Source organism: Schistocerca americana, chromosome 1 (assembly GCF_021461395.2).
Source record: "Schistocerca americana isolate TAMUIC-IGC-003095 chromosome 1, iqSchAmer2.1, whole genome shotgun sequence".
NCBI classification, from domain to species: Eukaryota; Metazoa; Arthropoda; class Insecta; order Orthoptera; family Acrididae; genus Schistocerca; species Schistocerca americana.
In genome coordinates, this window is record NC_060119.1 from 375909234 (window position 1) to 375926407 (window position 17174).

General features: G+C 39.0%; 1 protein-coding gene across 1 annotated transcript in view; it reads right to left on the bottom strand.

Moving 5' to 3' along the window:
• Positions 1–16920, bottom strand: part of LOC124622888 (carbonyl reductase [NADPH] 1-like) — a 60286-nt gene extending 43366 nt beyond the window's left edge. Inside the window, exon 1 of the mRNA XM_047148681.1 lies at positions 16771–16920. Coding sequence (XP_047004637.1) covers positions 16771–16785 — 15 coding nt within the window. The 5' untranslated portion in view covers positions 16786–16920. The remainder of the gene's footprint in view (positions 1–16770) is intronic.
• Positions 16921–17174: the final 254 nt, after the last annotated feature.

Sequence of the window (17174 nt, forward strand, 5' to 3'; positions counted from 1 at the left end):
GGGTCTATGCAAGAATGGTCTACTGTCTGTATTTGTGTCTTTGTATTCTATACATGTCAGCTGAAATTTTTCTTCTATATCTAACATGTGTGTCACTTTGTGTTCTATATGTGCTTGTTCTGGTGGCTGTCTTAAGATTTCGTTTTCCTCTGATTGTTCAATTGATGCGTTGTGTTCTTTGTTTGTTTGCTCTGGGATGTTTGAGTCCATTACTGTATTTTCTTCTTCTTCTGATTGTACATTATTTTGTTCCAGTATTTGTTGGACTTCTTGTTTGATGTTTTCTAATTCTGACTGGGGTATCCTGTTATTTTTTATTATCACATGGATCTGATCAGCTAGTTGTTGTTCTGTTAAAAATTTTAATTCTGGGTATCTGGTAATAAATGTTGTGTATACTTGTGATCTGTATCCAGTTGTGTTGGTTCCTAAGATTGTTGCTTGGTAATAACAGAACATGAGGCGTCGGTTAACGTCATCTGACCATCTCATCCTCTGTCTTTGTTTTCCTTCTAGAGTGGTTGCAGGAAGCATATCCTGCAAAACACCTCTATTTGGATTTAAATCATTTTCCGTGTGGCTAGCAGTGTCATTACCATTGTGGCCGGGCATAGGGTTCAAGCGTCGTCCCCGACCATGACAGCACTTGTCCGAGGCTTCTTTAGTTCTGTCCTGAACCAACTAATCACACTAAAAGGGGGGGTTAGCCCTATTAGCGGTTTGTTCTTTTCGTCGCCTTTTACGACTGGCAGAACATACCGGAGGCCTATTCTTTTTATTATTATTATTATTTTCCGTGCTGTACCCACTTTAAAGAATAATTCCTAGGTGGTGTAGTTTTTATTTTTTTATGTTAACTGTCATAGATTCTGTTAATATCATTTGAGCTTTTATTTTATAATATATGTTTGTTAAGAGAGGTTATTTCAGTTTAAGTCCACATTTGCCAACTCCCAGCCAGAAACCCTCCCTGTTTAAAGCCCGTGCCACAATATTAATTGCTCACTGCTCTTCTGTATAATATATTTGTTCTCAAATGGAAGAAAGCTGCACTGGAAGATGGGTTCTGAGGTGGGGAAACAAGTCAAAGTTGTACATTTAATTCAAGTGCAATACATTGAAATGAATTAAAATTGCCAAAGACCTCTGTATTGCAGTGTTAATTATAATTTAAAATAAACTAAAACATTTAAATTCAAGAGTTTCTTTGAAGATACTCTTTTTGCTGGCAAAAGTTGTCGCCAGCACATCAGTTGGTAAAGATATAGTGTGAAGATCAATAGTAGGCACTGGATCAAGCGCACCTATCTGGAAAGAAACCAAACACACTGGCAAGCGAAACACGCTGCCAAAGCCCTTTCAACTGCAAGTATTTAGATTGCCGCCGCTGACTGGAGGGCCTCAGTCACTGACTCAATTCGCTACTCCAGGTCGGCGTCTGTCATTCATTTGAAGAGCAGCATAGTTCAGCTTAGGCTACGACAGTACATAGCAGGACCATATCAGAGTAATAGCAAAGATAATTGATACTGTCTGCAAGAGTACTATTATGGAAAAGCCTGTACCACAACACGTCGACTCTATTGAAGTTAAATAGCAGCTGTCTGTACATGTAAATAAAGAACTGCGATAATCCACATGTGCATTTATGTTGTGTCATGTTGCTACCTTGGTGCAAATCTCTACACTGGCGATGCGGACACAACAGTGGGGAGGAGGATAATTTAGTGGCGATCAAAGATTTTGCTTGCTTCTTTTGTGTTTTAGCTAGCAGGGGGCTCATTTCTGTTTGCTAATTTATTTTTGTGTTCTTGCATGTATTCCAGGAAGGCAGCTGCAAACTAATCAAATTTCTCTTTTCAGAGGCTTTTCTTGCTTCTTGCATTAACAGATATGTGTAAACCATGAATTTCCCACCCCCACCACTCCCTGCCCCTGTGTCTCAGCTGCAGACAGCCAATGTGGCGAGTCTAGCACAAGCTTTTCAGTTTCAGAACTAACAAATCACAGCCTTACTAACAATAGTACAACTACTGGCTGCACAACCAACCAACCAACCAGCCAGCCCAACAAGGGCTGCTAACCAGTATACTAATGTTCCTGCAATTTAAGGAAAAAGAGTATGAATGGATTGAATACCTGACCTAGTTTCAAACACATTGTCAGGTTCCTTGTGTTCAAGGCACTGTAAAGTTCCTTCTATTGCAAAGTCCCCAGGGTTCAGGTTAATACAAAAACTATTCCCAACCATTTCTCCCGACGAACTCAGCTATGATAAGGCAATCAATGCATTAATGAAGTATTAAGACCAGGAAGTCCATGTAGATGCAGCTAGATATCAGTTCTTTTGCTTGCAGAAAAAGCCAGAACAGACGTATCATCACTGGTACACAGAATTTACGGGCATGACTGGGAAGTGTAAATTTAAGTGTAATTGTGGCAACTTTTACAGTGATTTCATGACAAGAGATACAATAACATTCAGTGTCCCAGATAGCAGAATACAGGAACAGGTCTTAAAGTACTCTGATCCATCACTTCCTCAAGTACTGAAAATCTTAGAGCAATATGACTCGGGTGCCATAGTGGTCGATAAGTTTGACCAGGCCCTGATTTGTTGGTTCAAGTCGCCCATTGTTTGCGACCACTCCAAGCAGCCACAACAACGAGCACATACACAACCATGCAGACAGCTCTGTATGCAAGTAAAAAAAACTTGTGAACTTAGTGAAGTCTTGCCCTAGACGTTTTGCTCGCCATAGAAGACAGGGCTGCCCATCACATAACACAATGTGTTACACATGTAGGAAGGAAGGCCATGTCCAAGCAGTCCGTTTGCAACAGCACAAAAACGCCAATTTTGCCCGCTCCCAGAAAAAACAGGCTCATGCAGTTGCAGTGAACGCTGTGTTTTTATAAACCTATGACAGGTTCTGACCAAAGTAAGACTAAAGTTGTGCCTCCTCCTCACCCTAGTGCTGTGCAGTGACATTCTAACAAACTATTTATCTCATTACTATTTATCTCATTACGAGTGGTGGCCATTGTGTGAACTTTCAGTTAGACACAGGTACCTCAGTAACTTTGCTTAATCGTGCCACACGCTAAGAGTTTCTAAATCTAGTAAGTACCTAACTGCTTACAACGGACAGGAAATTCCAGCACTTGGACAGTGTAGTTTGCCTGCCACTTACAAATCTCACACTATGGCAGTGAGTTTTACTGTGTTGAAATCGAGAGACAGTGAGAACACATTCAGTTTGGATGCCTTTGATTTGTTTGGACTTAGCATCCACGACACCGTACTTTCCGTATCTGCTTTTGCACCAGACAATGTAGCTAGCTTACTTAAAGAATTTCCTGAACTATTTTCAGAAGGAATGGGAAGAGCTAATAATATTGTAGCTCATGTTACACTGAAAGACAATGCACAGCCTAAGTTGTTCCAGATCTGCACCACTCCAGCTGCCTTAAGAGACAAAGTAGCCAGTGAATTGAAAGAATTGCAAGATAATGATGTAATTGCTCCCATTCAAGCTAGTCAATGGGCAAGTCCTCTCGTTTTGTTGCCTAAGCCTTTTGCTCGGATTCGTGTTGACTTCAAGTTTACAGTCAACTAACAAACCGTAGTTGACACTTATCTGTTACCTCGCCCTGTGAAACTCATGGACAGGCTTAGTGCACAATGTTACTTTTCTAAGGTTGATTTGCGTGAAGCTTACTTGAAAATTCCATTGAATGAAGACTCACAGAAAGTGTTTATTGTAAATACACACTTAGGACTGTTCAAGTATTTCTGTCTGCCCTTCGGCAGTGCTTCTGCTCCCGCCATTTTTCAATGTTACTTGGAACAGCAGACTGCACAAGTGCCATTTTGTCCAAACTACCTTGACCATATTGCTATCTCAGGTCATACACCAGAGGAACACATTGCCAATTTGTGTACTCTTTTTTGAGTGCTGTCAGAAGCAGGACTCAAGTGTCATCTCAAAAAGTGTGACTCTTTCCAAACTGAACTACAGTACTTGTGTGATAAACAGTCCGGGTGTGCACCCCCTCCAGTCTCATTTGCTTGCAATCCACGACCTGCCTGTTCCTCGCAATGTGTCTGAAGTGCAGTCAGTACTAGGGAAGATGACATACTACATTCGGTTCATATTGAATGCTGCTCAGATCGCAGCTCCACTGCATCACTTGTATCACAAAAATGTACTTATTGTGTGCACTAAAGGCTGTCAAGATGCATTTCAGAAACTCAAAAATGCTTTGCTTAGTGACAGATGTTTCGTGCATTTTGACCTTGCCAAGCCAGTAGTTTTTCACATCAATGCTTCTTCCTACAGAATTGGCACTGTGCTTTCACACAGAATTAGAGCACAAGACAGACCCATTGCTTTTGCCTCAAAGTTGTTAATGCAGACTCAGTGCAGTTATTCACAAACTGAAAAAGAAGCTCTCACTATTGTGTATAGTGTGACAAAACTCCATCACTATTTGTATGGGCACAAATTCTATTTAATGACAGATCACAAAGCCTTTGCAATCCTTGTTTCATCCATCAAAGTCAGTTCCTACACTCTCAGCTCAAAAAGTGCAAGATCAGGGTCTGTTGCTTTCGCAGTATCAGAATGAAATTGTGTACAGATCTACGGCAAAGCATGGCAATGTAGATGCCCTATCTCGCCTTCCAACTGACCCAGACTCTGATGCATCTGCCACATCTTGTTGGCAAATCGAAGCACAGGACTGTGAATTGTTGGAATCTTTTCCCTTGGACTACAGAAAAATTGCACAGACAGTGGAAGCAGACTCAGATCTCAAGATTTTGTTGCATCAAATTCACAAGTCTTGGCCTTGTTCATTTAACAGTATCCAGAACTCACTCGTGCGCTGATACATTGTACGTCAGCATAACCTTTCAGTTAAACAGGTGTGATTCTAGTTCAAAATGACAGTGAATAAAGTGTGTGCTTATTCTCAAAATGCTTCAAAAGGATGTGTTGCAATTGCTCCATCAAGGACGAATTGTTCACACTAAACAGTTAATGTGCCAGCACTGTATACGGCAGGACATGGATGCCCACATTGAACAGAAGACGTCACAGTGTTTTGCTTGCACAGAAAAACAATCCGCCACAGACATTCTCAGCTTGACCTAAGACTCAATCACCATGACAATGAGTGCTCATAGACTTTGTATGACCTTTTTCGAATACTCGTTGGCTCGCATTGGTAGACTCTTTTAGCAAGTTCCCATTTGCGGTGCCCATGGCTTCTACTGTATCACATAGCACCATTCAGGTGTCATCCTCCGTATTTCGCACAGAAGGTTTGCCAGAAGCACTTGTTTCGGACAACGGACCACAGTTTACATCCGTGATTTTGAATAGTTTTATGAACGAAACAGCATTTGTCATCCAACCAGTGCTCCGTTTCATCAGCAGTCCAACTGAGAAGCAGAACGCTTTGTACGCAGCTTTAAACAACACATGGCCAAGCTTCGCATCACCCACACATGGGAAAAGGCGCTGCAACTCTGTCTTGCCTCCTATTGCTCAAACCCACAAGATGGACCATCACTGGCGGAACTTCTGCAAGGCCACCGCTATTGGATGCTGCTACTCACGCTACACCCACTGCAGCATCCAGTGCCGCCAGCGGTCTGCAAGTATCGCTTTGTGCCACATGATCTTGTTCTTTTCACGGTTTATGTCAACCATGGGCGCTGGGAAAGAGGCATGATCCAGGAACACATTGGGTCTTTTATGTACTTGATTGCAAGTCCTGATGTTTTTTAGTGCTGCCACCAGAACCAAATTTGAGCATGTCATTTGCTCTGTGATTCTGCTGCTTTTCTTCCTCCAGATTCATGGCCTCATGGGACCCTGTGGCCTTTGTAACTGGCCGCTGGTACCACCAGCTCACCCCACAAGGATTGGATGGATGATTTGCCCTTGCCCACACCATCCCTGCTCGTTGACCCGATGGACGTGAACTGTCTTTCTCTTCAGCATCATTGCCTAAGGACATGCCCTCAAGCCTAATGTGTGCCCTGGCAGCAGTTTTACGGAGGATGTTCCTGTTGCCTCACAAGCCAGATGGCAGGGTATGGCCGGGAGTGTGCCATCCTCCAATCACTACTCCCGGTTCAGCTCTATGTCCAGTGTCCTGCCTCCCCCCTCCCTCCGTTGCCATTCACATCCTCCCTACACAACAACAGTGCAGTTTTTTTTTTTGGGTGGCGGGGGGGGGGGGGGGGGATGTGCTGACATAAGCTGTCACCAGCACACCAATCAGCAAAGATGTAGCATCAAGATCGATAGTAGGTGCTGGGTCAAGTGTACCTATCAGGAAAGAGGCCAAAGATACACTCACAAGCAACACGCTGCCAATGCCCTCTCGACCGCAGGTATTTAGATCGCTGCCACTGACTGGAGGGCCTCAGTCAGTAACTCAACTCACTATTCCAGGTTGAAATCTGTCATTTATTCAAGGAGCGGCATAGTTCAGCTAAGGCTATGACAGTATGTAGTTGGACCAGATCAGAGTAATAACAAGATAACCAATATCGTCTGCAAGAGGACTATTATGGAAGAGCTTGTAGCACAACACATGGACACAAAGTTAAGTAGCAGCTATCTTTTCATGTAAATAAAGAACCATGTTAATCCACGTGTGCATTTGTGTTGCAATGTGTTGCTTGGTATAAGACTCCACAGTGGTGACAAGGACGCAGCACTCTTCAACAGAAAAGGGGTTGCCTAACAGAAAGTCCTTTAATTCAGTCTTAAAATAAAGCATGTTATCTACATAAAACATTTAATGTGCTCTGTTAGTTTGTTGAAGATATTTGTACCCATACACCCGATTCCTTTCTGTATGTCCATCAATACCTTGATGTCTTTGTAAATGCTGCTTTCGGTCCTAGTGTTACATTCATGCTTTCCTCATTATTTTTTAAGAAAAGAGCAGTATTAGTAAAGACAAAGGAAATGCACCTACCCCCCCCCCCCCCCCCTCTCTCTCTCTCTCTCTCTCTCTCTCTCTCTCTCTCTCTCTCTCTCTCTCTCTCTCTCTCTCTCTCTCTCTCAAAATACTCTACCTGCAAGATGTTGTTGATTAACATCAGAGATAATTCTTATATCATGCTCTGTATTCCTTAAATACTGCCCCTGTACATCAAATTTCCCCCCAAAAATGATTCCGTAACACATATATAAAGATATGCAAATATGCTCAGGCTGTCTAGGCTGCAGCCTTGGAGCCTGCATTTTTACAATCACTTAAGACATAGACATAATTTTTTTTGTATGAGGTTATGCAACAACTTTTTAGCAGACAACTGATATGAACCAGCTTTCATCTCTCAAACTCTGCACTGCCAGATTCCTAGCAGCCATCATAAAATATGTGGAACTTCATTTGGCAAAATTGTTATGACTTTTAAAAGAATGGTTAATGGAATATTTGCAGCTGAAAGTGAATCTGATTTCTCAAAAAATATATATAGCTTTCTGTCACCAGATTCGGATTCTTGAGATCTATTTTCAGATAATGAATAAAGTTATGAGATTTTAGGATACGTATAAGATGTCTTAATACCCATAGTGTCTGACAGATAACAACTTTATTTGTGACTTCATAATAAGGACAAGCTACAACTATGAGCCTTTTCTTATGAAGATATAAGGGGCATTCAATAAGTAATGCAACACATTTTTTCCTGAAAGCAGGTAGGTTTTATTCAGGATTCCAACATACCATATTATTCCCTACTCTTTTGACTACAAAATCCTATTTTTCAGTACAATCTCCATTCAATGCAACGGTCTTACGCCACCTTACTGAGAGAGCCTACATGGTACCACTCTACTGTTTGATGACGTAGCCTATGTCTTGCTGTGTCAATAACCTCCCCATTATCCACATACATGCTTCCTGTCGAGTACATCCTTCTTGGGCCAAAGAGAAGTTGGAGGGTGAAAGATCTGGGATGTAGGGTGGATGAGGAAGAACACACTATTGAAGTTTTATGAGCCTCTAGGTACGCATAATTGTGTGAAGCCTTGCATTGCCTTGGAGAAATAGTTGTCTGTTTGCATTTCTTTGGTGACAAACACATTGAAGTCATATCTTCAATTTCCTGAGAGTAGTGTGATACATTTCAGAGTTGATTGTTGCACCATGAGGGAGGTCATCAAACAGAATAACCACTTCAGAGTCCTGGAAAACCATCACCATGACCTTACCAGCTGAGTGTGTGGCTTTGAACTTCTTCTTCAGAGGTGAAGTGGAATGGCATCACTTCATGGACTGCCATTTTGTTTCTGGTGTAAAGTGATGAACCCATTTCATCACCTGTGATGATGATCAACAAAAAATTGTCACAGTTAGCCTCATAATGTGCAAGCAGTTCCACACAGATGGTCCATCGTTCCTCTTTATGGTCTTCTGTTCAGTGGTGAGGAACCCAATGGGCAGACACCTTTGAGTACCCCAAACGGTGGGTGAGTGTGTCAGCACAACCAACTGACACACCCAGTTGCAACAGCGAGGTGTTTGTGATCCGTCGATCACCTCGAATGAGTGTGTCTGCACGTTCCAGAATTGCAGAAGTCACAACCTCGTGTGGCCGGAGGGCACGTGGGAGATCGGAGATGTCTGCACGACCTTGCTGCGATGATAACAGATACCTCACCCAACGACACCGTGCTTTTTTTCACTGCCAGGTCTCTTAGGCATTCTGCAGGCACCTATGAAATCTGCAATGCTCTTGTTTTCCACCAAAAGAAACTCAATGACAGCTCTCTGCTTGGAATGCACCTCCATTACAGACACCATCTTGAAGGCTACATATAGCACCACCACCACCTATGGGACATTCATTTTATTAATTTATTTTTTATTTTATTTATCTACAAATTCCATAAATCCTGTTAAGCGTATGACGCTAGGAAGTAGAACGACTTGAGTAATATATGTTCATGAAGCTATAGGGGCTAAAGTGGGAATATTCGATAATTTCCCATAACATATTCTGCATTTTTTCAACTGAAATTGCTTGACAATAAAAAAAAGTGTTGCATTACTTATTGAAACATCCCTGTATTATAAGTAACTTCACTAGTATGAATTGTAAGTGTAAACAAATCAGTCAATAAGATAATATGTAATTTTCATTTTAATGTTGGCTCGAATAGTATTAAGTTTGAACTAATTATAATTAAAATTTTCTTGCTGTTACATCCCTTTTATCATCTTGCAATTGCCTAACAAGCATCTTTCCTTATAGTTTCAATATTTTATTTTTAAAGTTGAAATACTGATGGGTAGATCAGGAAACTAATGACGAGGTACTGAATAGAATTGGGCAGAAGAGAAATTTATGGTACAACCTGACTATAAGAAGGGATCAGTTGGTAGGATACATTCTGCGCCATCAAGGGATCACCAATTTAGTACAGGAGGGAAGCATGGGGTGGAGGGGTTGTAGAAGGAGATCAAGAAATGAATACAGTAAGCAGATTCAGAAGGATGTGGGTTGCAGCATGGAGAGCTGCATCAAACCAGCCTTTGGACTGAAGACCACAGCAACAAACAACATCTAGTGTTTAATACCTTAATGGTAGTAGTTACTTCAGTTTTTAATCTTCTTAATTTATTAAATCATCAACTGTACAGTAAAATTAATTTACACAATTAGTTAATAAATCTTAAATGTTACATTATAGGCTTTTAATAAGAAAACAGCTCTAAAATGGTATATTCCCAGGTTAGGTATCACAAAATTTCCACTGGTAGGGTCTTCACCAAAGTTTCAGCCAGGAGGCCTACAGACACTAACACGGCTCTGTACATCAGTAATCACGAGCACTGCAAATGTTGCCAAAGCAAGATGCTCCACACCCCAACACAGCCCTTTTAGCAGTAACCACAAGCACTGCAAATGCTGCAAAGCAAGATGCTTCAGTGATTCTTGGCACTGGGGTTTTTGAACTAAGATAATTACCTATTTGCTGTCCCAAAGAATTAACACTTTCTATTTCCTTATTTGAGAAACCCATATTTATAACTTGTGGAGTTCTATGAATGTATTACACTGTATGTATTGAGTTATGCCAAAATTTATTAGCAATACATTTGTCTTCAACCCTCTGTCAATATTTTTTAACATTTCATCATCTGCCTTTACCAAGGGAATGGGTACTATTATTTATTCCTACATTTGTATCAACGGCACAAAGGATAATATTTGCTTCTTCTGGATGATTTATATAAAAAACGATAGAGGGCCCAATACAGAACCTTGTGGAATAACTTAATGCATTTATCTGCTTCACATTCTGAGTGCCTGGTGGTGAAAAATTCCTCAGCATTTATAAGCTGGGGCAAATTCCCAAAATTCATAAATGCCCAGGCATTGATATTTTGTATTGGAAAGGTGTTTTTCAACACTGCTTCATTAGTGGTTGGGTAACCAAGCTAAGCTGCTTGAGAGTTAGTGGACAGTTACTAGGGGAAATAAACTGGACTGTAAACTTCCAGTAACTAAGGTCAGTTTCTGAGGTAGTACATAATATAAAAAAAAAAAAAAAAAAAAATATGGAATAACGCTCACTCAAGTTTAGAAGTAATTTTTGAAATATTGTTTATATAAAGTAGCTACCCTGTAGGGAATATTTTTACTTATACTGTACTACAGTAAAAAACAAAAAATTTGTTCCCAGTCAGTTTCCTGATCTTCATAAGTTAAAGAAGAATCATGAAATTCTGACTGTCACAGATTCTCCTGAATCTGATTCCTCACTGACTATTGGGTTCCTTTCTGTTTTGTTTTTGCTTGGATTGTTCAGTGTGTGTTTTTCCTCGGGATCAACAGGCTTAGGTCGTTTTCATACTCCATTTATCAACTTTTTTACACGAGAGGTATGTTGTTGTTAGTTTTTCAGCTCTCTCTGATGTGAGCGTGTGGATCCCTCTAAGAGTGCTGAAGGAATGCTCTGTAGCATCAGATGCAACAGGAGCACCCAAAATCTTTACAACAACTTCTGCCAGTTCACAAGTCCCTTCTAAACTTCTCCGCCACAATAGAGGACTTAGACAATATTTTTTATCTTCCTGAGGGTGAGGATCCACTCCTTCCCACACAAACTGTGTGGACAAAAGTCCTTGTTTGTCCCCATCACCAGCCAAGCACTATCTAACCTGAATAACATTTAGTCCGCTGTTCTTTGCTGTGCCATGAAGCTTATTGCATTAAGAATCTCTACGGGCTTCAGGTTACTTCCTTGTACTGCTGGATCAAGATGATTAACTGCAAGATGGGTAGAACACACACCAAATTTCTTTCTACCTTAGAAGTAGTTGCTCATTCAAAATTTCATCTACTATTTGCAATAACAGTAATAGCATTAATATTTACTTAGAATAGCTGGTACTAGAGTAAAACCAAAAAGTTTATCCATAATGATTTTAATTAGGGATGCCAAATGTGTCACGTGCTGATCCAGATTCCAAGAAGAGACGATTCTCTAGGAATTGACTAGCAAAGGAATCAAATGATTCTAGTGTCTTGGGCATCAATTCCTTGTAAATAATTTTTTTTTTGTTAGTGTTCTAATTTTGTCTTCACAGCAGTGCAGTCAAATGGAAAAAGATAAAGAACAGAAAACTATAGTCAGTCACAGATGTCACTACATATGACAATGAAGCATTTTTGTTTTTCTTCAATAATCACGACATAAATGTTAAAGTGTGTTATATTAAGCAGCTATCAGCAACATGTGCCATCCCATCCCTTACTATTTTAATTGGCAAATTATACATTCTAGCTTTAAAAACTTTGAACAGCACGTTTTTACAACTGCCCAGGTTTTGGGCATTTAAAACTGCTTTGGATGAACTCCATGGCAAATGCCAAAGTATAAATGTCCTGCTCACTGGGCATTTGTCTGGCCCACATCCCTATGAGTGCCTATAGCTATGAAATACCATGGTACTAATAGTCTCTGCTATCTACCATTCAGATAGATAAAAACCATAACAAGTTTGTTTGTGTGGTCATTTTCTGCCCCAAGTACTGTATATAAATGTCTGTTTTACAACTTCAAAATGCATTTTACTTGCTGGAATACTGCAACATGAAAAAGGCATTTTGAAGTTGTAAAATTAACAAAAACCATGAGTTCATGTTCTTATTATTCCATAATATTTTAGCTTTTGCTTGAGGACATCACTGTTCACACAATAGCCATAACAGTAATTTCTGATTTACTGACTGTAATATTTTGAGGAACAAACAACTTGCTATGATTAAGACAATTATATAAGCAAGTTATTTGTTCCTAAAATATTACATTCCATAATATTTGCCACTCAGCATGTTTCTTGTACATAAAGCACAGGAGGGCACATGAAAAACTTGCCCCAAATACTACACTGCCCATTGTCACCTGCCAACCGTCACTTATCGTTTCAAAGTTGTTCTGACCTTCACATTAGCTTATTTGTTATGTCTTTATTATCTAATTATTACATGTTTATCTATTTGCTGCTGTATCTGGTAGTGGCGGGCAACAATTCATCCATAACTGGAGAGCAGGTTGCACTCAGGGCTGGTTTTTTTGCGTGCCATTCCTTATACTGTACATGATTTTTTTTTTTTTTTTTTTTCAAAAAAATTGGCTGTAATGATGAGAAAAGGTTGTAATACTTTACTAATGTTTAGTCTACTTTTTAGTGAAGTCTGCTGACAATAGTGGGTTCAAGTATTTCTAAGGTATCACTGTGAAAAAATTCATTATATAAGTAATTTTATGCACTTCTAGGTTAATACTGACTTATTACTGACTTCAGTACAATTAAATCTCATTTTTGAAAGACGTAATGACACTGATCGCTTCTTTTGCAGAGGCAAGACCAACCTGAATTTTATAATTTTGGATGACATTTCTAAGAAACAGTAGGCTATTCACCAGGGAAGTGTTCAAATCTAAATAACTTTTACTGATGCAATTTCTTTATAAGTTTCTGCAATACTGGGGCTCTCTATGGTCGGTTCACTATCTACCATTAAATAAATTTATTCCCGATTGGTTTTCCCTATTCATTGTAACTATATTCCAAACAGTTATCAAATGAACTTATTTTTTTCCTAGAACATATGTACATTTTGAGGCTCTGATGATTTAGCTTGCAATTTTACTGTACAGTTTGTAATGTGATTTAACCCTCTCAACATCTGTGTCCATTGATGCCAAGGAGAGCCTTCTTGCAGCTTTGCATGATATGCTGATTCCATTTGTAACTCATGTTCGAGGTGCATTTAATCTGTTTCCACTAGTTAAGTTCTTAGAAAAGCAGTTTTCAGTTTGACCTGACTGTTAAACAACACAGTTTTTGTTAACACCAGCTTGCACAGAGTACATTTTTCCAGTCTGTATTATGCAAATTATTCTTGAATTCCTCAATTCATTTTAATTTATTACCCTTACAGTTTCGAAATATTTTTGTTATGCACCCTGATACTTACCATCAGCAGTTAATCATTGCGGTCTGTGAGGTCATTAACTGTGGGAATCACGCTATGACTTTCCAGCCTGAACGAATCTAAGCCCATAAAAAAATGTTGTCAATAGTATTATTGCTGGTGGCCACAATTCTTGTTGCAAATTGTACTAGGGATTGTAGATTGTTACTATTGCCACTTAATATTACCTCATTCTGCTTGGAAGTTAAGAAGTTTACTAATCCCTCTAGCCGTTTCATGATGAGCATGATAAGTTGAAGATAAGGAACTCAGATTGTAAAGACTCAGCTACTTAACATAATGCAGCAGTTACAGATATCAAAACTAAGCTATTAAGTGGGCAACACACAAGTCGTGGAACTAGAAAGACTGGGATACAGACTTACTCATACTGGTCAGCTTGTGAGTATACAGTGAACTTAAACTAAGTAACACAAACAAATGCAAGATGAATATAATATTAGTAAGTCACAGTTTGAACATGTAAAATTGTACAAATATGTGGGTGCAACGCTTAGTAAGGATACAAAGTGAAAGCATCATGTAGGCTCTGTCGTGGGTAAAGCAGACAGCAGGCTATGGTTTATAGGTAGGATACTAGGGAAATGCAATTGGTTTATGATGGAGATTTCTAAGCAGTCATTTGTGAAACCCTCCTAGAATATTGCTCAAGTGTGTGGGACCCATACCAAAAAGGAATGTCAGGGGAAATCAAACGTGTACAGAGAAGGGCAGGACGAATGGTCACAGATTTGTCTGACCCATGGGAGAGTGTGACAAAGATGGCAAAGCAACTGAACAGGCAGCCTCTACGATAGTTTCTCCATCTGCATGAAATAGGTAAAAGTTCTAATAACTGGTACAATGGAATGTACCCTCTGCCATGCACTTCACAGTGGTTTGCATAGTATAGACGTAGATTAACGTGAAGGTAAATCGGCTAAGTACAACAGATAATGAACTTAACAAAATTATTTGGATGAAAAAGAACTCATTTACTGCAACAAATAACAGTAAATTTAGGCATCCTAAGAATTATATGGTTCATGTTTTTAGTCTGGGTTTATAATAGAATATTTACAAACAGTATTAATAAAATCATATCCTCAGAATCGTAAGCAAGTTGTTTGTGTAGGGAGAGAAATGTCAAGTATAGAACAAGTCAACGTAGGTGTTCCGCAGGGATCTGTGCTGGGGCCCTTTTTGTTCCTGATAATGATAAATGATCTGCCGTCATTTATCAAGTCCACCACTGTGTTGTATGCAGATGATACAACATTTCTTCATGCTAGTGATGATTTCAATAGCCTTAAAACATGTGCAGCAAAGACAATTGACCAAGCATCCTATTGGTTCAAGGCAAATGGATTCCTGCTGAATGAAAACAAAACACAGCAGATGGTCTGTAGTCTTAGAGACAAGCTTCTGTCAGATGATCCAAGTTATGTCAAATTTTTGGGGGTATACATTGATGATAAATTATATTGGGGTCAAACATGTACAATATATTAGTGGTAAATTGTCAAGAGTTATTTACCTGTTAAGGCGACTTATGGATGGTGTTCCTGAGAAATATGTCTGAACATCCTATTTTTCATTCTTTCAAAGTATAATAACATATGGAATTATTTTGTGGGGGAACTCTAGCTGTGTACATGACATATTAATAATGCAAAAACAAGCAATTAGGATAATTACTGGTTCTGCATATAAGGCACACTGTAAACCATTGTTTTGTGAACAGAAAATCATGACTGTTATAAACTTGTACATATACTATGTTCTAATTTATACGAAGAAGAAATTACCAGAAACAAAAACCAGAGAAATTGTACATAGCCACAATACAAGAAGGAATAGGTGCCTCTATATTCCTCACCACAGACTGTCAAAGTCACTCAACAGCTACAAAATCATGTGGTACAAATTATTTAATAATCTTCCTCAATTAATGAACAATTATTCAAACAAACAATTCATGACTGGCTAGTCCTCCATCCATTCTATGATATAAGAGAATTTATCAACTGTAATATAATACTATAATGTTAACAACAAACCTGTTGTTTCTTTCAAACTATTAATTGTATTTTAGTATGTATATGACATTGTCTATTGCTGTAATGGCTGAATGACAATAAAATTATTATTATTATTATTATTATTATTAATGTCTCTGTTTACTGCTGTGAGGATTGGTTTTGTGGACACCTGCAGCCTGAAATTTAATCACCGACTACTTCATAAAAACTGGGATCAACTTGTCCAGGCACCCCAAGATATAGTTTTTATCAAACACATTAGGCCCTACAAGCATTTCAGAAAGCTTAAGCATTTTGCTATGCAGTTCTGAACAATCATTGTGGTCTTAAAATTTTTAAATTTTGCTCGAGATGAAAAATTGTATCAGAACAGAAGAAAAGTGCCAAGATCTATATAAGAAGGAACCAGGCTGAAATCTCTTCCCATATATCCCCTGACCCCTTCCAATAAACACTAATTTAAGCACTTCAATAACAATATGATCAATTTTCTTCCTTATTCTCCTCATCAAAATTGCTCCTGTCACTTACTTGTAACTTAATGAGTGGCACACTGAGTCGACAGGGAAAATGGTATAACAGATTTACATCTTAGCACTGTTATCACAGCAAAATTTGACAAAACACACTGAAGATCACAATGAAAAACAGAATCTGGTTCATATCCAGTAACGTGATCTTGTATACTACAACATAAGTGTTAGTATACAACAAAAGTGTTGTTAAGTGCTAAAATGGAATATATTAACGTTGTCGAGCCCTGTTGGTGGAGTGGCCCAACACAGAGTTGATCAATGAAACCAACCTGCAAAATGGGTTTCATAGTTTTTGTAATATTCACTTGGACGCTGAACAACTTAGATGAGTTGTTTATTCATTTAATATTTATTAACGAGATCAATCCATGGAGGGGGCAATTGTGGCCTGTAAACAGCAAATTATCCGACAAGCTTTGCCAAATTTAATGTCAACGCGTTACTAATCCCTTAAGAAAAAGTTTTATCGTGAAACAGCATCCTGCAGAAAATTCTACTGGACGATACTTAGCACACAACCATTAATAAAGATATCATAAACAAATAAAGTACTGTCGTAAAAGAATCGGAACTCTGACGTCAATTCAAAACTTCGCACAATTGACCACACCTCCTTCAAATAAAATTGACGGGAGGAAAATTTTTAATGACGAACTGAACTCACCACTGCGAGTTTCATTGTAAAATATTGTTTCCCGCGTGCACCTGCGTGACGACTGATTCATACGGGCATTAACTAGCACAGACTCCAATATACATTACGTAAACAAGATACTGGAACACAGGTGTTAGCTTAACGGATTGTTATCTAGCAAAATACGCATGTCCATAACTTCAGCTGACGTTGAGTGGAAATTTTATGCCTCTGGGGCTACGAAATACCATCAAAAGCTTTAACACTGCTTCTTTAATGACCATTTAAAGTCTTAATGTGAGGACGTTCTGTTACTCTTAAGCTTGACGCGGCGTCTCGACGCCACCACGCCCTCTTTTTAGTAATAGGCTGAACTTCCTTTTACAAATTGCACATCGACTATGTCGACAATCGAAAAGATATAATATTGGAGA